Here is a 23,549-nt window from a genome sequence, read left to right on the forward strand (position 1 = left end):
CCCGCTTAGAACACGGCCTACAACTAAATCATTCAATAATCTGACAAAAATAATTATTCAAATATATTTTTTAATAGCGTTTTCAACGACAAAGCGGTTTCATTCGTAATTGGCACACAAGACACCACAGCTGCAACTGGTTGGCCTAATTAGTAGTGGCTTGCTGACAAAAGGCTCTTATCAACTGATTAATCCAGGTGTGGCAGAGCAGCGGTCGGTTGTCGAGAAATAATGACCGGTGAATATTGTTGATTGACCAATCAGAATCGAGTATTCAAGAGAGCCGTGTTCTAATAAATAATATAGTTGTCATGAATAGATGCAGCAGGTTCAGGGTCTGAACTCTGTTACTCAAAGTCAAACTGACCAGCTGCAGTCAGTAACTGGGTTTCCATCCAAAGGTATCGCAACTTTGAATTTAATTTTCAGAAAGTCGGCAAAAGAAAATGTGATATTTTGCACGTTTTCACCCACTACCGTTATGTGTAATATCAGGAATGGTGAAGAGGAGGGGCAATTAATTGATGTGATTAAAACATGGCCAGACACCAGTCAAACCCTCAAATGAGGGAAATTAACCCTGTTCTCTGAATAAATGTGAAGTAAAGAGAAAACATCCTAGCCTGATATTCAGACTGAAGTGGAGGAAATCATGAAGGGAAGATTGGCGGACGGAGAGCGTAGGCTACTGCTGTCCACCTCTGCTAACGTTACAAGTGTGTGCCGTTGTCTCGCTATGAAAAACATCACATATTAATATTAGTTCTTAATTATACAGAGGTATGTAAAATTTATTACCAGATGCCACTCTTCAATTTGGCATAATTATATATAATCCACAGAGATGTTACTGTAAGTGAATAAAATGTTAATTCTGGATATGCGTCGCCTGTTATCCCGCTGTCTTCCTCCGTTAAAACTGCATGTTTTTCAATGGAGGTTGGTTACAGATTCGCTAAAGCCGTTTCCACTGCACTTCCTTTCATCGATACACCCTACTTTTCCGCCTCCCTCAAGCGTGAAAACTTTTTTGCGATATTTGGAGGTTTTATCGAATTTGCGCAATTTGAAGTTTTGCATAAAAACAGGTGGATGGAAACCCAACTAGTGTCAGCTCCATAGACCATATAAATATCTGGACGTAACTACCGTGACGTCACCCATTGGTTTTTGGACTTGTATTTTGAAGCCTCGAGGTTGGCATTGGTTATTTGGAGACAAAAGTGACGTGAATTTTAGGGATGGGGCCGATCCAATATCGGTATTGGGTGCCGATACTGACATAATTCACGGATCGGGATCGGAATTGTAAAAAAAAGAAAATGCAATTCCAGCGCGGGCCGTAATTTGCCCATGTATAATAGTAAACTTCTTTGCCTTGTATATTTTCTTAATTTGATCTGCTTTTTGCAAGGTATATTTAAAAAAAATAATCTTTAATTGGCTAAATCTTTGCCTATACTGTATATTCAAGAAAAATATCGGTATCGCAATAATATTGGTATCGGCAGATATCCAAATTCAGGTATCGGAATCGGATCGGAAGTGTAAAAAAGGGGGTTGGTGCATCCCTAGTGAATTTGCTATTGGTCCGTGAGCTGCGCGATCACTGGACAGGTGAGGTGACGTGTCAATCATGCCCCAAAAGTCTTTTTTGTCCTCTATTTGACTGGAAATGGGAGGATAATTTACAAAATGAACATCATGCTAATAATAATAATAATAATAAATTGTATTTCTAATGCACTTTTCATTTTGGACAAAATCCCAAAGTGCTACAGAGTAAAAATAAAATTAAAATAAGATAAAATAATTAAAAGAATAAAAAATTAAAGGAGAATAAAAATAAATAAATAAAAGATTAAAAGAGCATTAAAAAGAACATGCTGTATTGAAGAAGACTTGGCGATTGAGGCCATAAACTCAGGAAAGTGTTTACCGGGGGGCCATAAATCAAGTGAGAAGTAGCACCATTTTCCCATTCACTTCCATGTAGCCGGACTTCTTTTTGCAGCCACTGGAGTCACCCCCTGCAGGCTATTTGAAAGAATGCAGGTTTAAGTTACTTCTGCATAGACCCTTTTCATAGCAACCATTTTGAGGTGGTAAAGCAGGAAGTAAAGCAGGTGTAATGATGGTTCCATTCCATTTAGGTGTTCCAGTGCAAGGCCCCTCATTAATGTTATTGGTTACACCTGCTTTACTTCCTGCCTTACCACCTCAAAACGGTTGCTGTGAAATGGGCCTTATTTGCTTCACAAACGGAGCTCTGAGATAGCCCACTGGTCAGCTCTCTGTTGGAAGGTGTAAAAACTGGGTTTGTTGAACAGAATGGTATTAGCTGTTGTTCAAAAATAATTAAGAAGTCTAATTGTGGATGTTTTGCACTGCACAGCTGTTAGCTTCTCTTTGTCCATTCTTTGTTCATTTTCATTTGAATAACTTTGCCCTAACCTTTACTTCTAACTTTTACTGCCTTTTTTGAGCTACTGTACTTGATTAAATATATATTTGACTGACTGTTCTTCACTGTGTATGTTTACAGGCTGGGCCCATGTGGTTTGTGCCCTTTACATACCTGAGGTGGAGTTCGCCAATGTCTCAACGATGGAGCCGATAGTACTTCAGTCTGTGCCAAGCGAGCGCTACAACAAGGTCACAATTTACACATTGTACACTGGTAGAGATACCAGAAAATACAGTCAAGACACAGATACCTGTGGGGGTTTCCTTCATACAGGAACCCCTCACCAAAACATGCAATATCCTGGTCGCTGAAGTGGTGCCTCCTCTGGTCGTTCGGGGCGCCTGTTCGGAGGGAGGGGAACTCGTTAGAATAGCGTGATCCTCCCACGTGCTATGTCCTACCGGTGAAGCTTCCCCTGTCAGGTGAAAAGAAGCAGCTGGCTACTGCCCATGTCTTGGAGGAAGCATGGAACCAGTTTCGGCTCTCCCCAGATCGGCAGAGGGTGGAGCAGCAACCAGGATAAATAAATAAAAAATTGGGGGGGGAGACACAGATACATGCATATTAGAGGTCTTCACGGGTCCAAAATCACAGACTCGGACCCTAATGGACCCGGGGAATTTGTGCCCGAACCCGTAATGGACCCGTCTATTATTAGAAATCTGAGACCCGGCCCCGTTCAGAACCGATAAATGTCGGACCCGGAGTGGACCCGTCTATTTTTATGCCTCCGCCGGCGATAGCCAGGCCGGAGGCATTATGGATCCGGGTTGTCCGTCCGTCCGTCCGTACGTATGTCCGTACGATGTTTGTTAACTCATTCACCGCCAATGACGTCTTTGACGTGTTATCAGAAATAGCCCTCCCCGCCAATGACGTGTTTGACGTGTTTTTGTTTTTATGAGTGCAGCGCATAGTTGAAACACTTACCCAGCCTGTGACATAGTTTCGGGTCCCTAACCTCAAAGTCAAGCCGACAGCACGTTATCAAACACATACCGCAGCTGTTGTTTGAAATTAGGAAGAAGGTGGAAAGGAGGAGAAACGCGCTTCCTTGTTGCAGAGGAGAAACGCCATTGAAATGCCCCCTCGCCGCGCTGCAGAGCTGATCGACTTGCTGCAGAGCAGCGGACATCGAAACCGCGGTAGTCAAACCCGTGACCAACATGATCGATCCTGGTCCCTGGACCCCGTTCCTATGTGCCAGCCTTGCTGCAGGGCGAACCTGGATTGCCTAGTCAAACCCGTGACGAACATGATCGATCCGGTTCCAGCAGCGCCTGTTCAAAGCCAAGCCGCGGACCCGTTCCTGTGTGTGTCGCAGCATTCGTCCCAGCGAGAGTAGGGAAACGAGCAGCACTGGAGGCAAAACGCTGATGGGGAAGGAGGGGGAAGGAGGTGCGATCTAGCAGCAGCTGTGGAGAGAACTCTCTCTCTGTGTGTGTGTGTGTGTGTGTGTGCGCGCGTATGCGTGTGTCTGTGTGTGTCTGTCTGTCTGTCTGTCTGTCTGTGTGTCTGTCTGTACACTCACTCACACTGAGCAAACTGTATTGTTGAATGTAAAAAAAGCACTTCATATATATATATATATATTTTTTTTTTTTTGTCATTTGTGTCATAATGAATAATATTTACATGTCTGATGTCAATACAGTTCAAAATAAAATAATTGAGAGCGAGTTCTGCCTGATATTGTGTGCTGTGTACATAAATGCCATTTTCTGCAATTTCTTTTCTCAGAGAGACATTTTGGGTGAAAACAGGGTGTATATAAATGGCTATAAGTAGAGTACAGAACATGCTAAAAGCTCACTTTTTTTTTCCTGGTGAACCCAGAGACGTACATCTTCATTTTGAGGTATTGCAAATCACTCTGGTGCTAATAGATAATTTACTGTGGGTCTTGAAAGATGACCAACAATTATGAAAATCTTTGGCCTGTGCTAAATATTGGCAGTCCTAAACTGGCCCTGAATGAGTTAACGCGATATCTGAGGAACGCCTTGACGGAATTTCATCAAATTTGCCTCAAACATCGACTTAGACTCAAGGATGATCTGATTCGATTTTGGTGGTCAAAGGTCAAGGTCACTGTGACCTCTCGAACGCCATTTTCAAGCTTGTTAACGCGATATCTCAGGAATGCCTTGACGGAATTTAATCAAACTTGTCTCAAACATCGACTTGGACTCGAGGATGAACTGATTAGATTTTGGTAGTCAAAGGTCAAGGTCACTGTGACCTGTCAAACGCCATTTTCCAGCTTGTTAACGCGATATCTCACGAATGCCTTGACGGAATTTCATCAAATTTGCCTCAAACATCGACTTGGACTCAAGGATGAACTGATTCGATTTTGGTGGTCAAAGGTCAACGGCCAAGGTCACTGTGACCTCTCGAACGCCATTTTCAAGCTTGTTAACGCGATATCTCAGGAATGCCTTGACGGAATTTCATCAAATTTGCCTCAAACATCGACTTGGACTCAAGGATGAACTGATTAGATTTTGGTGGTCAAAGGTCAACGGCCAAGGTCACTGTGACCTCTCGAACGCCATTTTCAAGCTTGTTAACGCGATATCTCAGGAATGCCTTGACGGAATTTAATCAAACTTGTCTCAAACATCGACTTGGACTCAAGGATGAACTGATTAGATTTTGGTGGTCAAAGGTCAAGGTCACTGTGACCTCTCAAACGACATTTTCCAGCTTGTTAACGCGATATCTCATGAATGCCTTGACGGAATGTCATCAAATTTGCCTCAAACATCGACTTGGACTCAAGGATGAACTTATTAGATTTTGGTGGTCAAAGGCCAAGGTCACTGTGACCTCTTGATCGCCATTTTCAAGCTTGTTAGCGCAACATCTCAGAAATTCCTTGACGGAGTTTCATCAAATTTGCCTCAAACATCGACTTGGGCGCAAGGATGAAAGGATTACATTTTGGTGATCAAAGGTCAAGGTCACTGACCTCTCCAACGCCATTTTCAAGCTTGTTAACGCCATATCTCAGGAATGCCTTGACGGAATTTCATCAAATTTGCCTCAAACATTAACTTGGCCTCAAGGATGAACTGATTACATTTTGGTGGTCAAACTTCAAGGTCACTGTGACCTCACGAACGCCATTCCCAAGTTGGTTAACGCAATATCTCAAGAACGGCTTGATATAATCTCTTCTGATTTGGCTCAAACATCGACTTGGACGCAAGGATGAACTGATTCCATTTTGGTTATCAAAGGTCAACGTCACTGTGACCTCTCGAATGCCATTTTCAAGCTTGTCAACGCGATATCTCAGGAATGTCTTGATGGAATTTCTTCGAATTTGCCTCAAACGTCCACTTGGACTCAAGGATGAACTGATTGCATTTTGGTGGTCAAAGTTCAAGGTCACTGTGACCTCTCGAACGCCATTTTCAAGCTTGTTAACGCGATATCTCAGGAATGCCTTGACGGAATTTCATCAAATTTGCCTCAAACATCGACTTGGACTCAAGGATGAACTGATTAGATTTTGGTGGTCAAAGGTCAACGGCCAAGGTCACTGTGACCTCTCGAACGCCATTTTCAAGCTTGTTAACGCGATATCTCAGGAATGCCTTGACGGAATTTAATCAAACTTGTCTCAAACATCGACTTGGACTCAAGGATGAACTGATTAGATTTTGGTGGTCAAAGGTCAAGGTCACTGTGACCTCTCAAACGACATTTTCCAGCTTGTTAACGCGATATCTCATGAATGCCTTGACGGAATGTCATCAAATTTGCCTCAAACATCGACTTGGACTCAAGGATGAACTTATTAGATTTTGGTGGTCAAAGGCCAAGGTCACTGTGACCTCTTGATCGCCATTTTCAAGCTTGTTAGCGCAACATCTCAGAAATTCCTTGACGGAGTTTCATCAAATTTGCCTCAAACATCGACTTGGGCGCAAGGATGAAAGGATTACATTTTGGTGATCAAAGGTCAAGGTCACTGACCTCTCCAACGCCATTTTCAAGCTTGTTAACGCCATATCTCAGGAATGCCTTGACGGAATTTCATCAAATTTGCCTCAAACATTAACTTGGCCTCAAGGATGAACTGATTACATTTTGGTGGTCAAACTTCAAGGTCACTGTGACCTCACGAACGCCATTCCCAAGTTGGTTAACGCAATATCTCAAGAACGGCTTGATATAATCTCTTCTGATTTGGCTCAAACATCGACTTGGACGCAAGGATGAACTGATTCCATTTTGGTTATCAAAGGTCAACGTCACTGTGACCTCTCGAATGCCATTTTCAAGCTTGTCAACGCGATATCTCAGGAATGTCTTGATGGAATTTCTTCGAATTTGCCTCAAACGTCCACTTGGACTCAAGGATGAACTGATTGCATTTTGGTGGTCAAAGTTCAAGGTCACTGTGACCTCACGCACCCAATTTCCAAGCTCTGTAACTGTAACGCAACATCTCAGGAGCGCCTTGACGGAATTTCTTCCAATTTGCCTCAAATGGCGATTTGGACTCAAGAATTAACTAATGGCGGAGGCATAAGTCCGCGTTGCGGTCGTTCTAGTTAGAAATTTGAGACCCGGCCCCGTTCAGATCCGAGAAATACCGAGGCAGAGACTAGTGGTGTCGACGTCAAAGTTGCTTGTTAACTGCTACAAGTTGTATATCAAATGAAACTTTGTGCATCTTTATTAACTAACGTTATAGCATTCTCCCCTGGTTGATGCTGCCTCTATGCTACCGCCGTTCCTTCGCCCAAAAACACACACACAACAGCGTTAGAAACAATCACATACATGTTGTGACTTGTGTACTCACCATGCGATCATCAAATAATAATCCAAACAAGTACGGGAAACAGTCATCTTCAATTAAATCCATAGCGAGAGGAACCAGCAAGAGGGTTACCTCTCTGCAACGAAAATCACTTCCTCGTTTGCCTGAGGCGCATGTGTACGCATGTGGTCACATGCGCCTCAGGCAAACGAGGAAGTAATTTTCATTGCAGATGGGAACGCTCTTTGCTAGTTATTTTCTCTATGGATTTACTTGCAGTTTGTGACAACAAGCCTCACGTGTGCTGTTTTGATGCGTTTCTCTCGTGATCAGCGCTGATCACGGGTCTTCTTCTCGGATCCACTCGCGTATTACACGCCCTCGGCTCGCACAGACTCGGGAGGGGAGGGGGGATGGGAAAAAAAGTGCTCTTGACAGCCACTCGCCGGGTCCACTCGGGTCTTATTGGACCCGGCATTTCACTGTCAGAGCCCCGAGACAATCGCTACCGGAACCGACCCAGACCCGGAGTCACTTCTTTTGAATGGACCCAGACCCGGCCGGGTCCGGGTCGGATCCTCGGGTATTCGGGGGGTCAGGCATACCCGAAGACCTCTAATGCATATGCTTCATTCTGTATAGAATTGTTTGTCCTTCTCTTAATTAAAATGTTTGTATGTTTGCCTGTGTGTGTGTGCAGACATGTTATATCTGCGAGGACCAGGGCAGAGAGAGTAAAGCAGCCACTGGAGCCTGTATGACCTGCAACAAGCATGGCTGCAGGCAGGCCTTCCATGTCACATGGTGAGATCTGTTCACATCACAGCAACTACACTGGCCAAAGAGTGGTCATTTCATTCACTTCTTGCCTCCTACTCCAGTAAGCAAGTCACAAATTGACTCGAGTCTTCACTAAGATCGCTAAACATAAACGTAACACTCCGTTCCTTAAATGTACCTGAATTTAGGGTAGCATTATGTCTCCACATTTTCCTGCTGTGCTGTGTTAGCCTTCATAGCCTCGACACAAGACTCAGCCTTCATTCTTCATTCTGAGTCTTGACGTTGCTGCTCGTTACGGAGCTGCAGGCTCTGCTAAAATGGCAGTACGCTACATAATACGTTAGCGATCACAATAAAACAGTACCTACCTCCGGCACGAGGTTGTTATCTGAAGCTTTGCATAATCAGTATTCCCAAATATTGTTTCTAAGAAGCCATAGGCTTTTGGTTCTATCAAAGCCTTTATTTTTTGTGTTGAGTGATACACTTTACTAAAACACTCATATCATATTATATCAGAAGTGTTCTTTGTTTTGTGTTAGTGATGTCAGTTAGATTTGGTTACGTCAGAGCTATGGAATATTAAATCATCCATCTCTGCTCACTACATCTGCCCCTCTTACCCCAGGTGTTCATAAACTATAGGTTAAGAACTTCTTCTTTTTTTAATACAAAAATGTGAAATTATTATCAGTTATCGTATCGGTTATTGGACATGAGAAGCAGATATTTATCGATTATCGTATTCGCTGAAAGAAAAAAAAAGTCTATAAATCCCCCCTATCTGAAGAACATAAGGGATAATCTACAGGACCATTTCTCATAAACATGAGCCCTTTTGAAAATAAATGTTGTCAGAGTTTAACTTAATCTGTAGTTGTGGACCCAGAGCTGAGCACTTTGTTAGGCCGAGTCGATCTGCAGCTCCCTAGCGGGAACAATGTCGAGGCTCGGAATGAAGAATGAAGGCTGAGTAGAGTCTCCTGTCGAGGCCTGCTCTGCAGTGACATGTCCAGACTTTTTTTTACCAGGGTGGCACAAGTGGGGCACATACTTATGAAGGGGTGGCCAGGAAGGGACCCTCCGAAGAAAATCTGACGTTTTTTTGGACTTTTAGCCAAAAAACACTCGCTCGCACACGGCACAGTCCTGCCTCTGTCCTGCTGTGCAGTTTTTAATTTCTTTGTTTTGATGGAGAAGAAATCCTCAATGTTCTGATTTCTTTTCATACTGTAATAGTCACATTAAGACATACTATATGTCACTTTATATCTCTTGCACAATAGATTTCCTTGTGCATGCATGGATACATTTGACATGCTCACATCAGGCCTACAAAGTTACACAAGACAGATTTACATAGCTAGCATTAGCATTGACAACCAAACAATGACTGACGACAGGTTTGTTCATGTTAGCAACTAGCAAGCTGAGATGAAAAGTGAAAACACACCTGCACCACATTATCACGTATTCTAGCACACAGGTTTATTGTCCGTTTACCCTGTTAGTAACAGGCTTAGTTTTAAAGACAGGGTGAAGTTTCAAGCCTACCGTAACATGTCATGATATTTTTTTTAGCGAGGGTGCTTCATTTCAAAGTGAAAATCTCCGTGTTTGTTGGCAGGTATGTTGTCTTTCTTTAAACCACTGGCACAGTAGTTATGTCATGTGTATCAAAGAGTCTACTCACGCATGCCACAATAAATAAATAGCATATAGGAGACACCTGGTCCATGTAGCCGCCAGGAATCAGACAGAGGACGCTTCACTTCAATCGTCTTCACAAGACAAGACGACATTGGTTTAGCGTTAGTTGACTGCTGCTCAGCTGCTGCCAAATCTACAAATCAAGATCTTCTTCTCTGGGGCTTTCGGCAGGCTAGACACTACTATGTCTCATTACTGCCTCTCAGGTTTAAGACTGGATTGTGCCTATACACGGAAGCTTGGTTTACTGACTGGGCAGAGAGCCAATCATATGGGGTGGCACTTGGGGTGGCCAATCAGATTCTAGGGGTGGCCCGCGTCACTCCCTAGACACGCCACTGCTGCTCTGCCATCACTAACACAGCACAGTCGAGAAGTGTTCACACATTAGGGCTGTCCCAAACGATCGTCTTCTTCTCGATTAATCTAACGACTATTTTTTCGATTAGTCGATTAATCTATCGATTAAAAAAAAACTACACTAGGGATGTCAATTTTAAGCACATTCCTGAATCGATCATCGGTAACCTTAAGGATCAATCAATCGATTAATTGTAATTAAAATGCCAAATTTACCAAACAATACCAAATGGGTTTTCTCTCTCTCAATCAAATGCTTTATCAATAAGTTTGAGCAATTAAGATTTTCCTTCTCTGTTTTCCACATCCCTTTGGCCTTCGTTACCTCACTCCTCGCCATCCCTGCTCCAGTGCCCAGTTTGCTGGGTTGTTATGTGAGGAACAGGGATCCGACGCCGACAATGTCAAGTACTGTGGATACTGCAAATACCACCACAGCAAACTGGTAAGTGTCCCCTGGCAGTCCCATTACATTGACTTTCGCACATATCTAAATGTACCAAATCACATACATAAATCAGTATCCAGTATCTCTTTCCTATATTTAAAGGGGGACTAACCCCCCCAGATTTCCTGCGAAACGGCTCTCCACTCGATCTGAAAACCCCGCAGGCAATATGGCCACCCACACTCCTCTCCTTACCTGGCAGAATTCCTCCCCCATAAAGTAACACATCTTGGCCAACTCTTACGCCTGGTCAGGAGGAGGCGTAGAGCCTGCCTGTAACAGAGATCTCCGTGTCTTATCAGCTGAGACCTTTTTGAGTCCTTACCGTCATCGTCGTAACACAGCCAGTTCTCCGTCTTTTGAAGCATGATGTTAGATTACAACGAACTAGTTGTGTGGCTTAGCCTTCCCAAATGTTGCCGTTAATTTTTTTAGAATTTAATACATAGAATTGGGAACGTTACATTCAATTTCATTCAGACTGTCTGTCTGTCTCGCTCAATCGCCGCCATTTTTCTCCCGGAGCGAGGGAGGATGGGAGGAGTGTAGTGTAGTGATGCACATACAGTAGTGGCTGATAGAGCGTAGTGGCACAGTGCGCTCCAAGCAGGTCGCGAGGCACACATCATCCAATCAGGGGGCATTCCCTGGCAATTCACATGGACGCGCATTGCTACGACCGGCGTAGTTAAGACCAGACGTAAGCCGTGTTGGTGCAACAGGCATAAATCCACTCTAAAGACTGGACTTAACTAAGACCGACGTAGGAGTTACGACCATGCATAGTTAAGACCACTTGGTGCAACCGGCCCCTGAAGAATACAATACATGTGTAACAATAAATACAATACCAAAATACTTGAAATATTGAAAATACAATACACATCTTGAAAATACATACATATATATACATATATAGTTAATAAACAACTGTATTGTATTTTCGATATGTGTATTGTATTTTCGATATGTGTATTGTATTTCGATATGTGTATTGCCTTTTCGATATGTGTATTGTATTTCAATGTGTGTATTGTATTGAATTTTGGCATGAATAATCCTGATTGGCATTGAAAAACATGGCATTTTTTCGCTATGGCAACCGCAAATCTCAGGCGAAGCGTATTTAGTTGTGTGTATTGTATTTAGTTGTGTGTGTATTGTATTTAGTTGTGTGTATTGTATTTAGTTGTGTGTATTGTATTTCAGTGTGCATTTTTATGACGAGTAGTACTTCTTGATTCTGATTGGCTTGACGTATCACTCCGGACCGGAAGCTCCACTCAGCTGGCGGCTATGGAGCAAATTCCTCCTCCCAGTACCCCTCCTCCACCAGCCACTCATCCTGGGCCCTCAATATGCCCCAGTATGTGTTAGCCTCATCTGGATCAACTTCCATGGGAGTTCGTGGTGCTGTGCAAGGTAACGTCAAACGACAGGACAATTATCTAGCTAGCTAGACCTCTGGTTAGCCAGATAGCTAGCTAGCTAGATATTTTCCAGTGGTTTTGACGTTAACGTTACCTTGCACAGCACCACGAACTCTTGATTCCATGCAAGTTGATCCATGTGAGGGTAACGTTACAGACATTGGGGGCACAGGAGGGGTACTGGGGGGAGGAATTAGATCCATGGCATTAGCTGCCTCCCGCAGCAGATTGGCCCACGTCTTCGTCGACATTTTGCCAGCAAGGTAGTTAAGGTAGCCAACTTAAGCTTAATTTATACTCTTTAGAAAGTGTCTCTCGACACATGGTCGCAGACTAAAAAGAAGTGTCTCTCAGGGTGGTGCACTCTGAGCCAGCTGAGTGGAGCGGGAACGGAGTGATTACGTCACAACTCAAAAAAACGGGAAACATTCCTGACTGACATTGAAAATACAATACACATCTGAAGAATACAATACATGTGTAACAATAAATACAATACCGAAATGCTTAAATACAATACACATATTGAAAATACAATACACATCTCGAAAATACAACTGTATTGTATTTTCGATATGTGTATTGTATTTCGATATGTGTATTGTATTTCGATGTGTGTATTGTATTTCAATGTGTGTATTGTATTTGATTATGGCATGAATCACCCATGCCAAAATTCAATACAATACACACATTGAAATACAATACACATATTGAAAAGGCAATACACATATCGAAATACAATACACATATCGAAAATACAATACAGTTGTATTTTCGAGATGTGTATTGTATTTAAGCATTTCGGTATTGTATTTATTGTTACACATGTATTGTATTCTTCAGATGTGTATTGTATTTTCAATATATGTATTGTATTTCCAATATGTGTATTGTATTTCAATGTGTGCATAGTATTTCAATGTGTGTATTGTATTTGATTTAGGCGCGATCCACCCTCCATAGTAGGCGGAGCCACGGGGTTTCCTGGCAACTGGAAGGGAAGCAGGCATGTAAATGTAAATAACAATAAAGAAATATCCAATCTCCTAGCCGTTGGTCTCCTTTGCTGTTCTCCTTGGCTCCAAACCCAAATTACAGAGGGGGCATTTAATTAGCGTGGGGGGGCACTCAAAGGGGGGTGGACCCCCCCCAATATTTTATTTTTCAAATTTTCAGAGCATAAGAACAAAGGATTCATTAGAATTACCAGCCAATTGCCCGCGTGCCCTAAAAATAACCGAGGCTATCGCAACTTTCGTATGCAAGGATATACGCCCATATTCCATTGTGGAAAATGTATGCTTCAAACGGCTCCGTAAAGGAGAATTCCGGTTTTTTACACCGCAGACCTTATTTCCAGCTTAAAATATGATGTTTTACTCACCCAGAGAACTGTGGTTTCATTTTGATCGCCATAGAAGATATTCAGGTCCAAGTAGAGTCCGAACTGGCCAAAACGGGCGAAAACGGGGCATACGTAGTACACACTGTAAATAACGTATTTTCTGCAACGTAGCGGTTCATATCCTCATAATATCTCGCCCATATATGAACGTGAATCTGTCTAGTCTCCTCCGGGCAGCTTCGAAGGACAATGCTAGACTATAGGCAATATGACCTAAAAGCTGCGATGTGAGTTATGACATCACCAGTGATGTCAGACTTCCAATGCCAGCAAGGCTATATACTGTATATGGCACAAGACACTGCACGGAGTCCTGAGTTCAATGCCCAAGAGAGCAAGCGGTATAGAAGCAGCTACAGGAGCAGAGTCCGGCCCCAGAGCTGTGATAGGGATGAGGATGAGCGATGTGGCTCTCCCCGGGGCGCTTCTCCAGACTAGTGTCCAGACCAATATGATATGGAAAAGGACAAGCTGCACAATCGCTATTAGGGGTGGGCATCGAATTTCGAATTTTCGAATAATCGTTGTTATTATCAAGGTCGACTTTTATTATTGAAAGTCGAAATTCGTTTATTGGGGGGGGGAAAAAAAAAAAAAAAAAAAAATTGGGGGTGAGTGAAATGTTGCATTGTCTCCCCTGATTCTAAGTATAGTCGAATCGCTTGGTTTGAGCAAGTAAAACAATTTTTATAAGCAACCTCTCCCTCTTCATGGGATTTCATCCGCCATTCATTTTTCCATAAACCTTGCTTAAAATGCTTATAAAAATTGTTTTACTTGCTCAAACCAAGCGATTCGACTATAGTTAGAATCAGGGGAGACAATGCAACATTTCACTCACAAAAAAAAAAAATTTTTTTTTTTTTTTTTTTAACATTTTTTATTTTATTTTCGAATTTCGATTAAAAGTCGACTTTGGCCAGCGAATTTCGAATAGTGTTTTTGCTAGAAATGCCCATCCCTAATCGCTATGGAACCAACCAACTGCTAGCCAGTGGTGCTATATGCTGGAGTGACTCCCCGCTGTGGAATCCGCTGATGGTGGGATCCAGTCATCCCTGGCCAACCAGGTCCTGCCACACCTCTCACCCTCAATGTGAACGAGAGTCTGGGTCTTTCAAACGCGTAAGGAACTCTAAAACACAACCATTCTTTTGTCCTGACCTACAGTCTACAACGCAAAGATGATCAGTTTACCATCATAGAAGATATTAATACATTCACATTTACATTTTAATTTTTGTATATTTTTTTCTTAAAAATCAGTCTTTATCAATTATAAAAATAGTTGACGATTAATTTTCTGTCTGTAGTTGCAGCTCTAATCTTTTTACCTTTTCATTAACTTCACTGGTACCAGACTCACCCCCCCCCCCCCCCCCCCCACTATGTAGTAACCAGTTGGGGTGGGGGAGAAAATCGATACACCATAGTATCGCGATATTTTGCCTGACGATATTGTATCGTTATTTGGACGCCAAGTATCGATATAAAAAAATTGCAGGCCATGCCAGGCCACCGGGCATCTGCCCGAAGCGCCCGATGTTGCAGTCCGCGCCTGCAGTGGCATATTGAGTCCAGAGAAGCTTAATAATGTAGCCTACATTTTGGGCAAAAACAAAACAAAAAAACACTGCATGTTTTACTTCCGGTGAGGTCAAGGAAAAGGTAGGAAAAGGAGTTAGACAATATATCGAAATATCGCAATATTCAATATATCGCAATATTCAATATATCGCAATATCGGCGATATCGCAATACTATCGTATCATGACTCAAGTATCGTTTTAGTATCGTATCGTGGGCATCTGGTGATTGATTCCCACCCCTAGTAACCAGCATTGTGAAAAACGAATAGCTAAATAACTTGCAGTTCCCAAGGAGGCTGGGCGGTCAATCACCGTGCTTAGACATGTGTTGAATCACATCACAGCGCTTCCCATATACAGCGCAGCCCCCCTCCCTCCATTGCGAGCAGAGACTGTAGTTGTTGATATGCAAATTGGCATGTAATGTCAGTTACTCCCCCCCCCCCGGCTGCCTACTATTTTCAACCAGCTGGACATTGTATGCAGTAATGGAAAACCCTGCCTGTTGTGTCTCAGATTTTGTTCCACCCCTCCATTACTTAACAATCCACCATACGCGCACACACACACACACACACACACACACACACACACACACACACACACACACACACACACACACACACACACACACACACACACACACACACACACACACACACACCAGGTGGGGGAGGCATGATTGTACTATTAGAATGTAGAAAGGTAGTAGGGATGGGAAGAGGGTTTTACAGTCTCAACAGTACACACACGGATGACATTTTTGCAATATTAACAAATGTTGCTAGAAAGATTCCTGCTGTTATATTGATAGTGTTTGAATGGCTTTGGACGGTGGGGCATAATGTCATTACGCCGGGGTTGTATGGATGACAGGAATGCTTGAGAGAGAATCAATGATGAAGAAAGCAATGTTGTTAGCAGAGTGGCTTCCATAACATATGACTTGATGAATGTTTATGCCATGTTAGCAACATATGGTATTTGACTGGACTTAGTCACCAGCCAAATCTAATTTCAAGCCTAGATTTGCCCTGTTTAGACTCCACCACGACAAAATGTCTCTTTGTCTCGAGAGGTTTTGTCGATACTAGGTCAGGTAAGAAGAATGATTCCCCCCCATTTCCAAGCAGCATAAATGCACCGTTGATGCACGAGCATTCGTTTTTCAATCAACTTGGACTGGCTGTTCCTGGCACATGACTGTATCTAGTTACGTTCATCTTCCATGACAGATTGATCAGCAATCCTTGTTGCATAATTTTATATTAGTAACTTTTAGTAACACCACGATTCTTGACATGGAAATCCAGAGTTAGAATTTTGTTTTTGCAACTAAGATCATGGGCTTGAAGTGGAGTCAAAATATTGCAATTACACTCACTGTTCCACAGAGTCACCAGTTTGTGAAACCCTGTCTGTGGGCATAGATAAGTACATTTGAAAGTAGGCTGTAGTAGGATTAACACAGGCCACGATCTACGGCTGGCGGTAATCTGGCTGTACCGTGAGGCTGTAGCTGTTAGTTGCTATGGTAACAGATGCTATGTTGTCTTTTGTGGTGAGAAAGTTGGCTTGTGCCAAGATCGATAGCCAAGGCCCTTCAAAAGTCTCCCAGGGTGCCGCTTTAGGTTCTGGCCAGGATTTGGCGTTTTAAAACTACAAAATACAACCTGAAGATGGCTTTTTGTTTTTGTTTGAAGCTGTTGCCCTGCATCCCTTACTGGTTTTCCTTATTGTTTAACACTGTTGTTCCACACTCAAGTGATGATGATGGGTTCATTCAATAGTTCACCAAATGGCTGCATTTGCCATTATGCCTTTGGTTTGAATACATACCTTTAGTAGTTTAGTACAGGCCATTATGGTCTATCCTAGAACTACTATTTTTTGTCACCAATGATCATGACAATGTCTTTCTTTGACTGTCTTTGGATTTTGAGTTCCCTTGAGTTCAGTTGGCTTATTTTAGTTCCTTTTTATTATTATTATTATTATTTTTTTTACCAATTTCTATTTTTACTTTTTTACTATAATCTTAGCTTCTTTCTTTGGACTTCATCCAGTAACTTGGAGTTCCTCTTTACCTTTTAGCGAAGGTGCGGGGGCCGTGGTAGTAGGTCTCAAAGCTTAAGTGACTCTCCTCTTATGGATAGACCCCCAGACGAGGACAATAAGGTAAGACAGCCCTCAGATCTTACCCTCTCTATGCCTCCCACTCACGACTGACTGCACCAGAAACACATGCCCCACTGTAACATGCTCACACAATGGAGGGACACACACACTGTGACTGCACCAGAAACACACGCCACACTGTAACATGCTCACACAATGGAGGGACACACACACTGTGACTGCACCAGAAACACATGCCACACTGTAACATGCTCACACAATGGAGAGACACACACACTGTGACTGCACCAGAAACACATGCCACACTGTAACATGCTCACACAATGGAGAGACACACACACTGTGACTGCACCAGAAACACACGCCACACTGTAACATGCTCACACAATGGAGAGACACACACACTGTGACTGCACCAGAAACACACGCCACACTGTAACATGCTCACACAATGGAGAGACACACACACTGTGACTGCACCAGAAACACATGCCACACTGTAACATGCTCACACAATGGAGGGACACACACACTGTGACTGCACCAGAAACACACGCCACACTGTAACATGCTCACACAATGGAGAGACACACACACTGTGACTGCACCAGAAACACACGCCCCACTGTAACATGCTCACACAATGGAGAGACACACACACTGTGACTGCACCAGAAACACATGCCACACTGTAACATGCTCACACAATGGAGGGACACACACACTGTGACTGCACCAGAAACACATGCCACACTGTAACATGCTCACACAATGGAGAGACACACACACTGTGACTGCACCAGAAACACATGCCACACTGTAACATGCTCACACAATGGAGAGACACACACACTGTGACTGCACCAGAAACACATGCCACACTGTAACATGCTCACACAATGGAGAGACACACACACTGTGACTGCACCAGAAACACACGCCACACTGTAACATGCTCACACAATGGAGAGACACACACACTGTGACTGCACCAGAAACACATGCCACACTGTAACATGCTCACACAATGGAGAGACACACACACTGTGACTGCACCAGAAACACATGCCACACTGTAACATGCTCACACAATGGAGGGACACACACACTGTGACTGCACCAGAAACACATGCCACACTGTAACATGCTCACACAATGGAGGGACACACACACTGTGACTGCACCAGAAACACATGCCACACTGTAACATGCTCACACACTGACATGTACACAATATTCCGCTATTATTCGGAAAATGACAATATTCTGAATTTGATAAGGGTCATGTAAACAGTTATTCCAGTAGCATTTTCCGAATTTGGCCTTTTTCCGAATTTAGCATTTTCCGATTAAGACATCTGGGTTATTCCAGTATTATTTGTCTTTTAGGAGGATCCTTTGATCATGAATACAGCGCATTCGGAATATGTGTCTCAATCAGGGTCTTTACTGCAGTTTGCAACGCATCTTGCCTGTTCTGATCAGCTGATGTGTGCTAGAAAGCGCTAGAAGAGGCGATATAATCATATAGTCCATCATCTCTGGCAATGGAAAAGAAAAGCCGACATTTCTGATCGTGAGGAGATGAGAAACATCGATTTAAAGAGAGATATTTAAAGAGAGAGTAGGCTATAGTGCCCACGGAAGTCCCAAATGCTTGCGAATCTGCGAGGTAATAACGTAGGCTACTAGCCTACTTTTTATAAAAGACTTGGATGCGCAACACCAAACTTTTCAGCAGCAAGCTCCTGAAATGGACCAAGTGATGCTGGTAAGCATAACTGCTGTTTATTCTCAACATAAAAACTCAGCCTACCTGCAGCTCTCCAACCCCCCCCCCCACCCCCCATGTAAACGTAGTCAATGTGACTACACCAGAAACACACGCCGCACTGTAACATGCTCACACATGGGAACTGGGAACCCTTTTCTTGCGTAGCAAAAAATGCATCAGTGTTTCCCCTACCATTCTACAGGCCTGGCGGGCCCACCAGACCAGAAAAAAATAGCATTTTCTTTTTAAGCTTTTTTTTTAAGTTTTTTTTTTTATGCTTCCCCCAAAATTTCAATAAACCTTTATGGCATATTATTACAATACAACAATACTGTTGTTGACAGTGTTGACAGTAATAGAAGATGCCAAATCATTCAAAACAATAAGCATTTTGCTTTTAGGAGCATTGTGCCAGCGTGCGGCGCTGTTCCAAAACGTGTCAACGTGTGTCGTTGCCTGGGAACGCACATTCCATAATACAGCTGTTCGCATCGCGTCCCATAATAGTATGCTGATACTTGGGATGCCATTGCGAACATAGATGTGAACAGGTTAGCTAAAAGTTTAGCGTCACCAGTGAGGGCCCCCACCGTTGCGGTCGGGTTACATTTCGAAATCCCTCCAGGCCTGAATTTTTTTCTAGGGGAAACACTGTTATGGTAGAGCCAGGATTTAAGAACTCAATATGACTGCCTGTAATGAACGCTACATTAGTGTGGCTTAATCAGTCGTGCCTGTTAGCGGAAGGTGTAATCACTGGCTGTGTCAAATCTGAATTAAGGAGGCGACAAGTCATCTGTTCCACCTATTTTTTGTCATGTGTCCCGAGCCCTTGTCATAACAGCACAGGGCTCAACCTCAATTTCCCCTGTCGCCTCCAATTGAATTAAGCCCATCAGTCTGAAAAAGCTGCATGTTACAGTAGTCATATACTGTATGATGGTAGATATCCCACCACCCACCTGTGCAGGCTTAGAACTTCTCAGGCTTTTCCCTGGATTTTTTGGAGACAAAGGTGGCAAAGGCTGGAGAACGAGTGTGGCATGAGCGGCGTACACTAGGCTTCGGCCAAATATCGCGATATTTGCCGTAATATTGAGTAGCGTTTAATTTGTTTGTTTATTGTCATTTTTTTGCAAGTTTGATTATTTTCATTTTACAGTCTGCCCTGCTGTCGAATCCTACCCTCATTTCTCTGCTTTGCTTTGCTGTGCATTGTACCTTGGCATGTGACAAATAAAACTTTAAAGTGCTGTTATTTTAGTGGCAGCATTGCAGGGCTTTTATTTTGAAAAGCAACTGCCAGGGAATCTGGAATGACTGAGCTATTTATAGCTGGTTTCATGCAGGTTCAAACTAGGCTAATATCTATGTACAGTATTATGTATATGTAAACCACACTGGATTGTAAACAAGACTATAAGTCAGATATTGCACAGTTATTTACCAATCTATATAAGCGAAACTTCGAGACAGTTTACAGCAAATAAAGGATGTAAAAATGATTGAATAAGGGATAAAACAAGTACTTTACAAACTCACTCGTGTGTGTGTGCGTGCTAGGGATGGGCAACGGATTTCGAATTTTCGAATAATCGTTTTTATGATCAAGATCGACTTTTATTATTGAAAGTCGAAAATCGTTTATTTAATTATTTCTAATTTTATATTTTTTACCGGCGCCTGTCTATTTAAGAATGACACCACGTTTGTCAATGTGACATTGCCAAGGTGCTGCACACCAGAGCTGCGGACTGGAGCAGAACGACTCTAGGCTCAGCTGACAGCAGTGCAGCACCCAGTAGCTCTAGAAACGCTAGAAATGGTCTTAAACTGTCTATATTACAGCAACACTCAGCCACAAGTAAAAGGTTTCAAGGCTTGTTACTGCAAGAAGAAAAGCTGATATTCTGTCTACCAGACAATTGGACTCGAGTCATAGGGACTCGGACTCGAGTCGACTCGAGTCGCAAATTTGACGACTTCCGACTCGACTCGGACTTGGAAGGTAAATACTTGAAACTCGACTCGGACTTGGAAGAAAATGACTCGAAACTCGACTCGGACTTGTGACAAGATCAGCCGAGTGCACCAGCTGGGCGTACGCCTAGGTTTACACGCTACGTCCGATGTAGAACTCAAAGTTACGACTAACTTAATTTTATGACTAGTGCACCCTGTATGCGCTGCGTCTGTGTATGGAGCAGGCGTAAAAAAAGTTACACCCAAATGCGTAGCTACTCACTGACAGCTGTCTCATCTTGATCTGCGCGTGATGCGGCCGGAATCTTCTCCAAAAATATCGATCGATATGTGCTGTAAAATAGACGTTTTGGGCGCAGGACCTCCGCTCGTCGGCGGGTTTTAAGCTGATGCGTCTGAAGATCTTTCAATTTCTTCCTGACTTCGTCAACTGCCCGCAGTGCGCAGTCTGCCATCGCATTCAGTAGGCTACTGATTGCACTTGTGATCAAACTGCTTGTGTTGGCGATGTTAAATTGAGCTGTGACAACGTTTCTATGCTTTGAATACAACTCTATAAGTTTGAGCTGAGTTGGAGCTGTCTGTCGGCTGTCTCTAGCTCGTCTGAGAGAAGTGTGTTGCTTGGCAACAAGCACGTATTAACGTGAACGCGCACGTCCGCAGCCTAAATAATCTCTGCCTTGTCATTTTTTCTAACCTGTGACTCGACTCGAGACTTGACTTGAAATATCATTGTGACTTGACTTGACTTGACTTGCCGACAAAAGGAAAGACTTGGGACTTGCTTGAGACTCGGGACCAATTGACTTGAGACTCGCTTGGGACTCGGATCAGAGGGACTTGGACAATTGTCTGCTGTCTACTGTTCCCTGCGCCAAGTCGGCGCTACGCTAATGCTAATAGCTAACGTAGGGCACGCTCAGGTCTGGCTGCCTAATGACAAGAGTGCCAAAAGTCCAAAGTCACCCCCTCTCCCTGTCCATGGAATTTCATCCGCCATTCATTTTTCCATAGACATTGCGAAATGCTTATAAATGTTTTTTTACTTGGTCAAACCAAGTGATTCAACTATACTTAGAGTCAGGGGAGACCATGTCAAATTTGACTCGCAATTTATTTTTTAGGGGGCTAATTTCGACGAAAAGTCGACTTTGGCCCAGGAAATTTCGACTAGTGTTTTTGCTAGAAATGCTCATCGTGTGTGTTTGTCTGTGCATGTGTGTTTGTGTGAAAATATTTTAGAAAAGGAAAAGTTTCTGCCGCGACACAGGCAGTAGGCAGCTGCAAGTCATAACGTAGTAGATAAATGTTTATATAATTATATAGCTCTGCGACCCAACAAATCACAACCCAATGAATCAATAATGCTATTCGTTGCCTACAAATTTAATAATTGATTTTTATCGATTTTATCGATTAGTTGTTGCAGCCCTAATCAGAATAATCAAAAAGAGGAAGTACTAAGCAATAAGCATTAACATCAAATTATATTTTGTAACTTTCTAAAATGGTTGAAAAATAAACTTTATTGAAAAGCCACCACTGATGTTAGACTGGATACACCTATATTTATTTTTGTCTTTTCTCATTTCATTTAATGGTTTTGATATATTTTCACTTATGGTACGAAATCTTGTTAGCTCAGATGTTAAACATCAAGGGAGGGAGCGTGATTGGATGCATTTTGAAAGAGTCCCCTGGCCATGCAGTCTACCCTGCCATTATGGCATCAGAGGAAGTCGGCCTCTCCATCAAGCTGTTTTTGTGAACCGATTGGTCCACCAAGTAATTGTTCCACTTCCATTGGATGAAAAGCTCTGATTGGGCCTTGTGTTATTTTCTGTTGTGTTTTTAAACCTTTGTGCAGGCAGGCCAATAGAGAAATGATTTAAAATGATGCTGTGGCAAAAAGCATTTGTTTGAAGTCCTCTTTTTTCTTCTTCTAATTTTTCAGTTGTAGTTAATTCTCTTTCACTGGGTGATAGAAAAGCATGAAAGAAAACAAATAGATTTTGCTTGTGTTCATCCATAAAGTCATTATTGGTATCCATAATTGCGCATTCAGCATGTTTTGTTATTTTGTGAATGTACTTGTCTTTGTGTCTGACAAGGGCCGCTTCACGATGATGTGGAAGGTGTGTGTGTGTGTGTGTGTGCGCGTGTGCGTGCGTGCGTGCGTGCGCGCGCGCGTGTGCTTGTGTGTTCACACGTGTGCACGCACACACATGATTCAGTCCAACTGCCCTGGCTTTTGTTACTACTGCCTGATTTGCATTAGCCAGAGAACCCATCCCCCTCACACACACACACACACTCCTTGCACATTCCAGGGTCAGAGGTCAGCTGGCTCAGATGTGAGTGTGCGTGTGCGTGTGCGTGTGTGTGTGTGTGTGTGTGTGTGTGTGTGTGTGTGTGTGTGCGCGCACACACACACATGCATGTGTCTGTTATGTGGTTTGGAGGCTCAGATGTATACCTACCTAATGTTAGTCCCTGCAGTCAAACTACAGCAGGGGCTAAAAGATTCCCCACACTGGCCGCCTTAGAAAAGGCCTGCAGGAAACACACACACACACACACACAGACACACGCACACACACAGACACACGCACACACACAGACACACGCACACACACAGACATACACACAGACACACACAGACACACGCACACACACAG

General features: G+C 43.1%; 1 protein-coding gene across 2 annotated transcripts in view; it reads left to right on the forward strand.

The window, feature by feature from the left end:
• mllt10 (MLLT10 histone lysine methyltransferase DOT1L cofactor) overlaps positions 1–23,549 on the forward strand; it is a 124,862-nt gene that overhangs the window by 44,533 nt on the left and 56,780 nt on the right. For both annotated transcript variants that reach the window (XM_083658225.1, XM_083658226.1), the window contains exons 4-6: positions 2,546–2,655; positions 7,948–8,051; positions 10,452–10,545. In XM_083658225.1, the coding sequence (XP_083514351.1) occupies positions 2,546–2,655; positions 7,948–8,051; positions 10,452–10,545 (308 nt within the window). The remainder of the gene's footprint in view (positions 1–2,545; positions 2,656–7,947; positions 8,052–10,451; positions 10,546–23,549) is intronic.

The sequence above is a fragment of the Poromitra crassiceps genome, assembly GCF_964638095.1.
Source record: "Poromitra crassiceps genome assembly, chromosome: 2".
NCBI classification, from domain to species: domain Eukaryota; kingdom Metazoa; phylum Chordata; class Actinopteri; order Beryciformes; family Melamphaidae; genus Poromitra; species Poromitra crassiceps.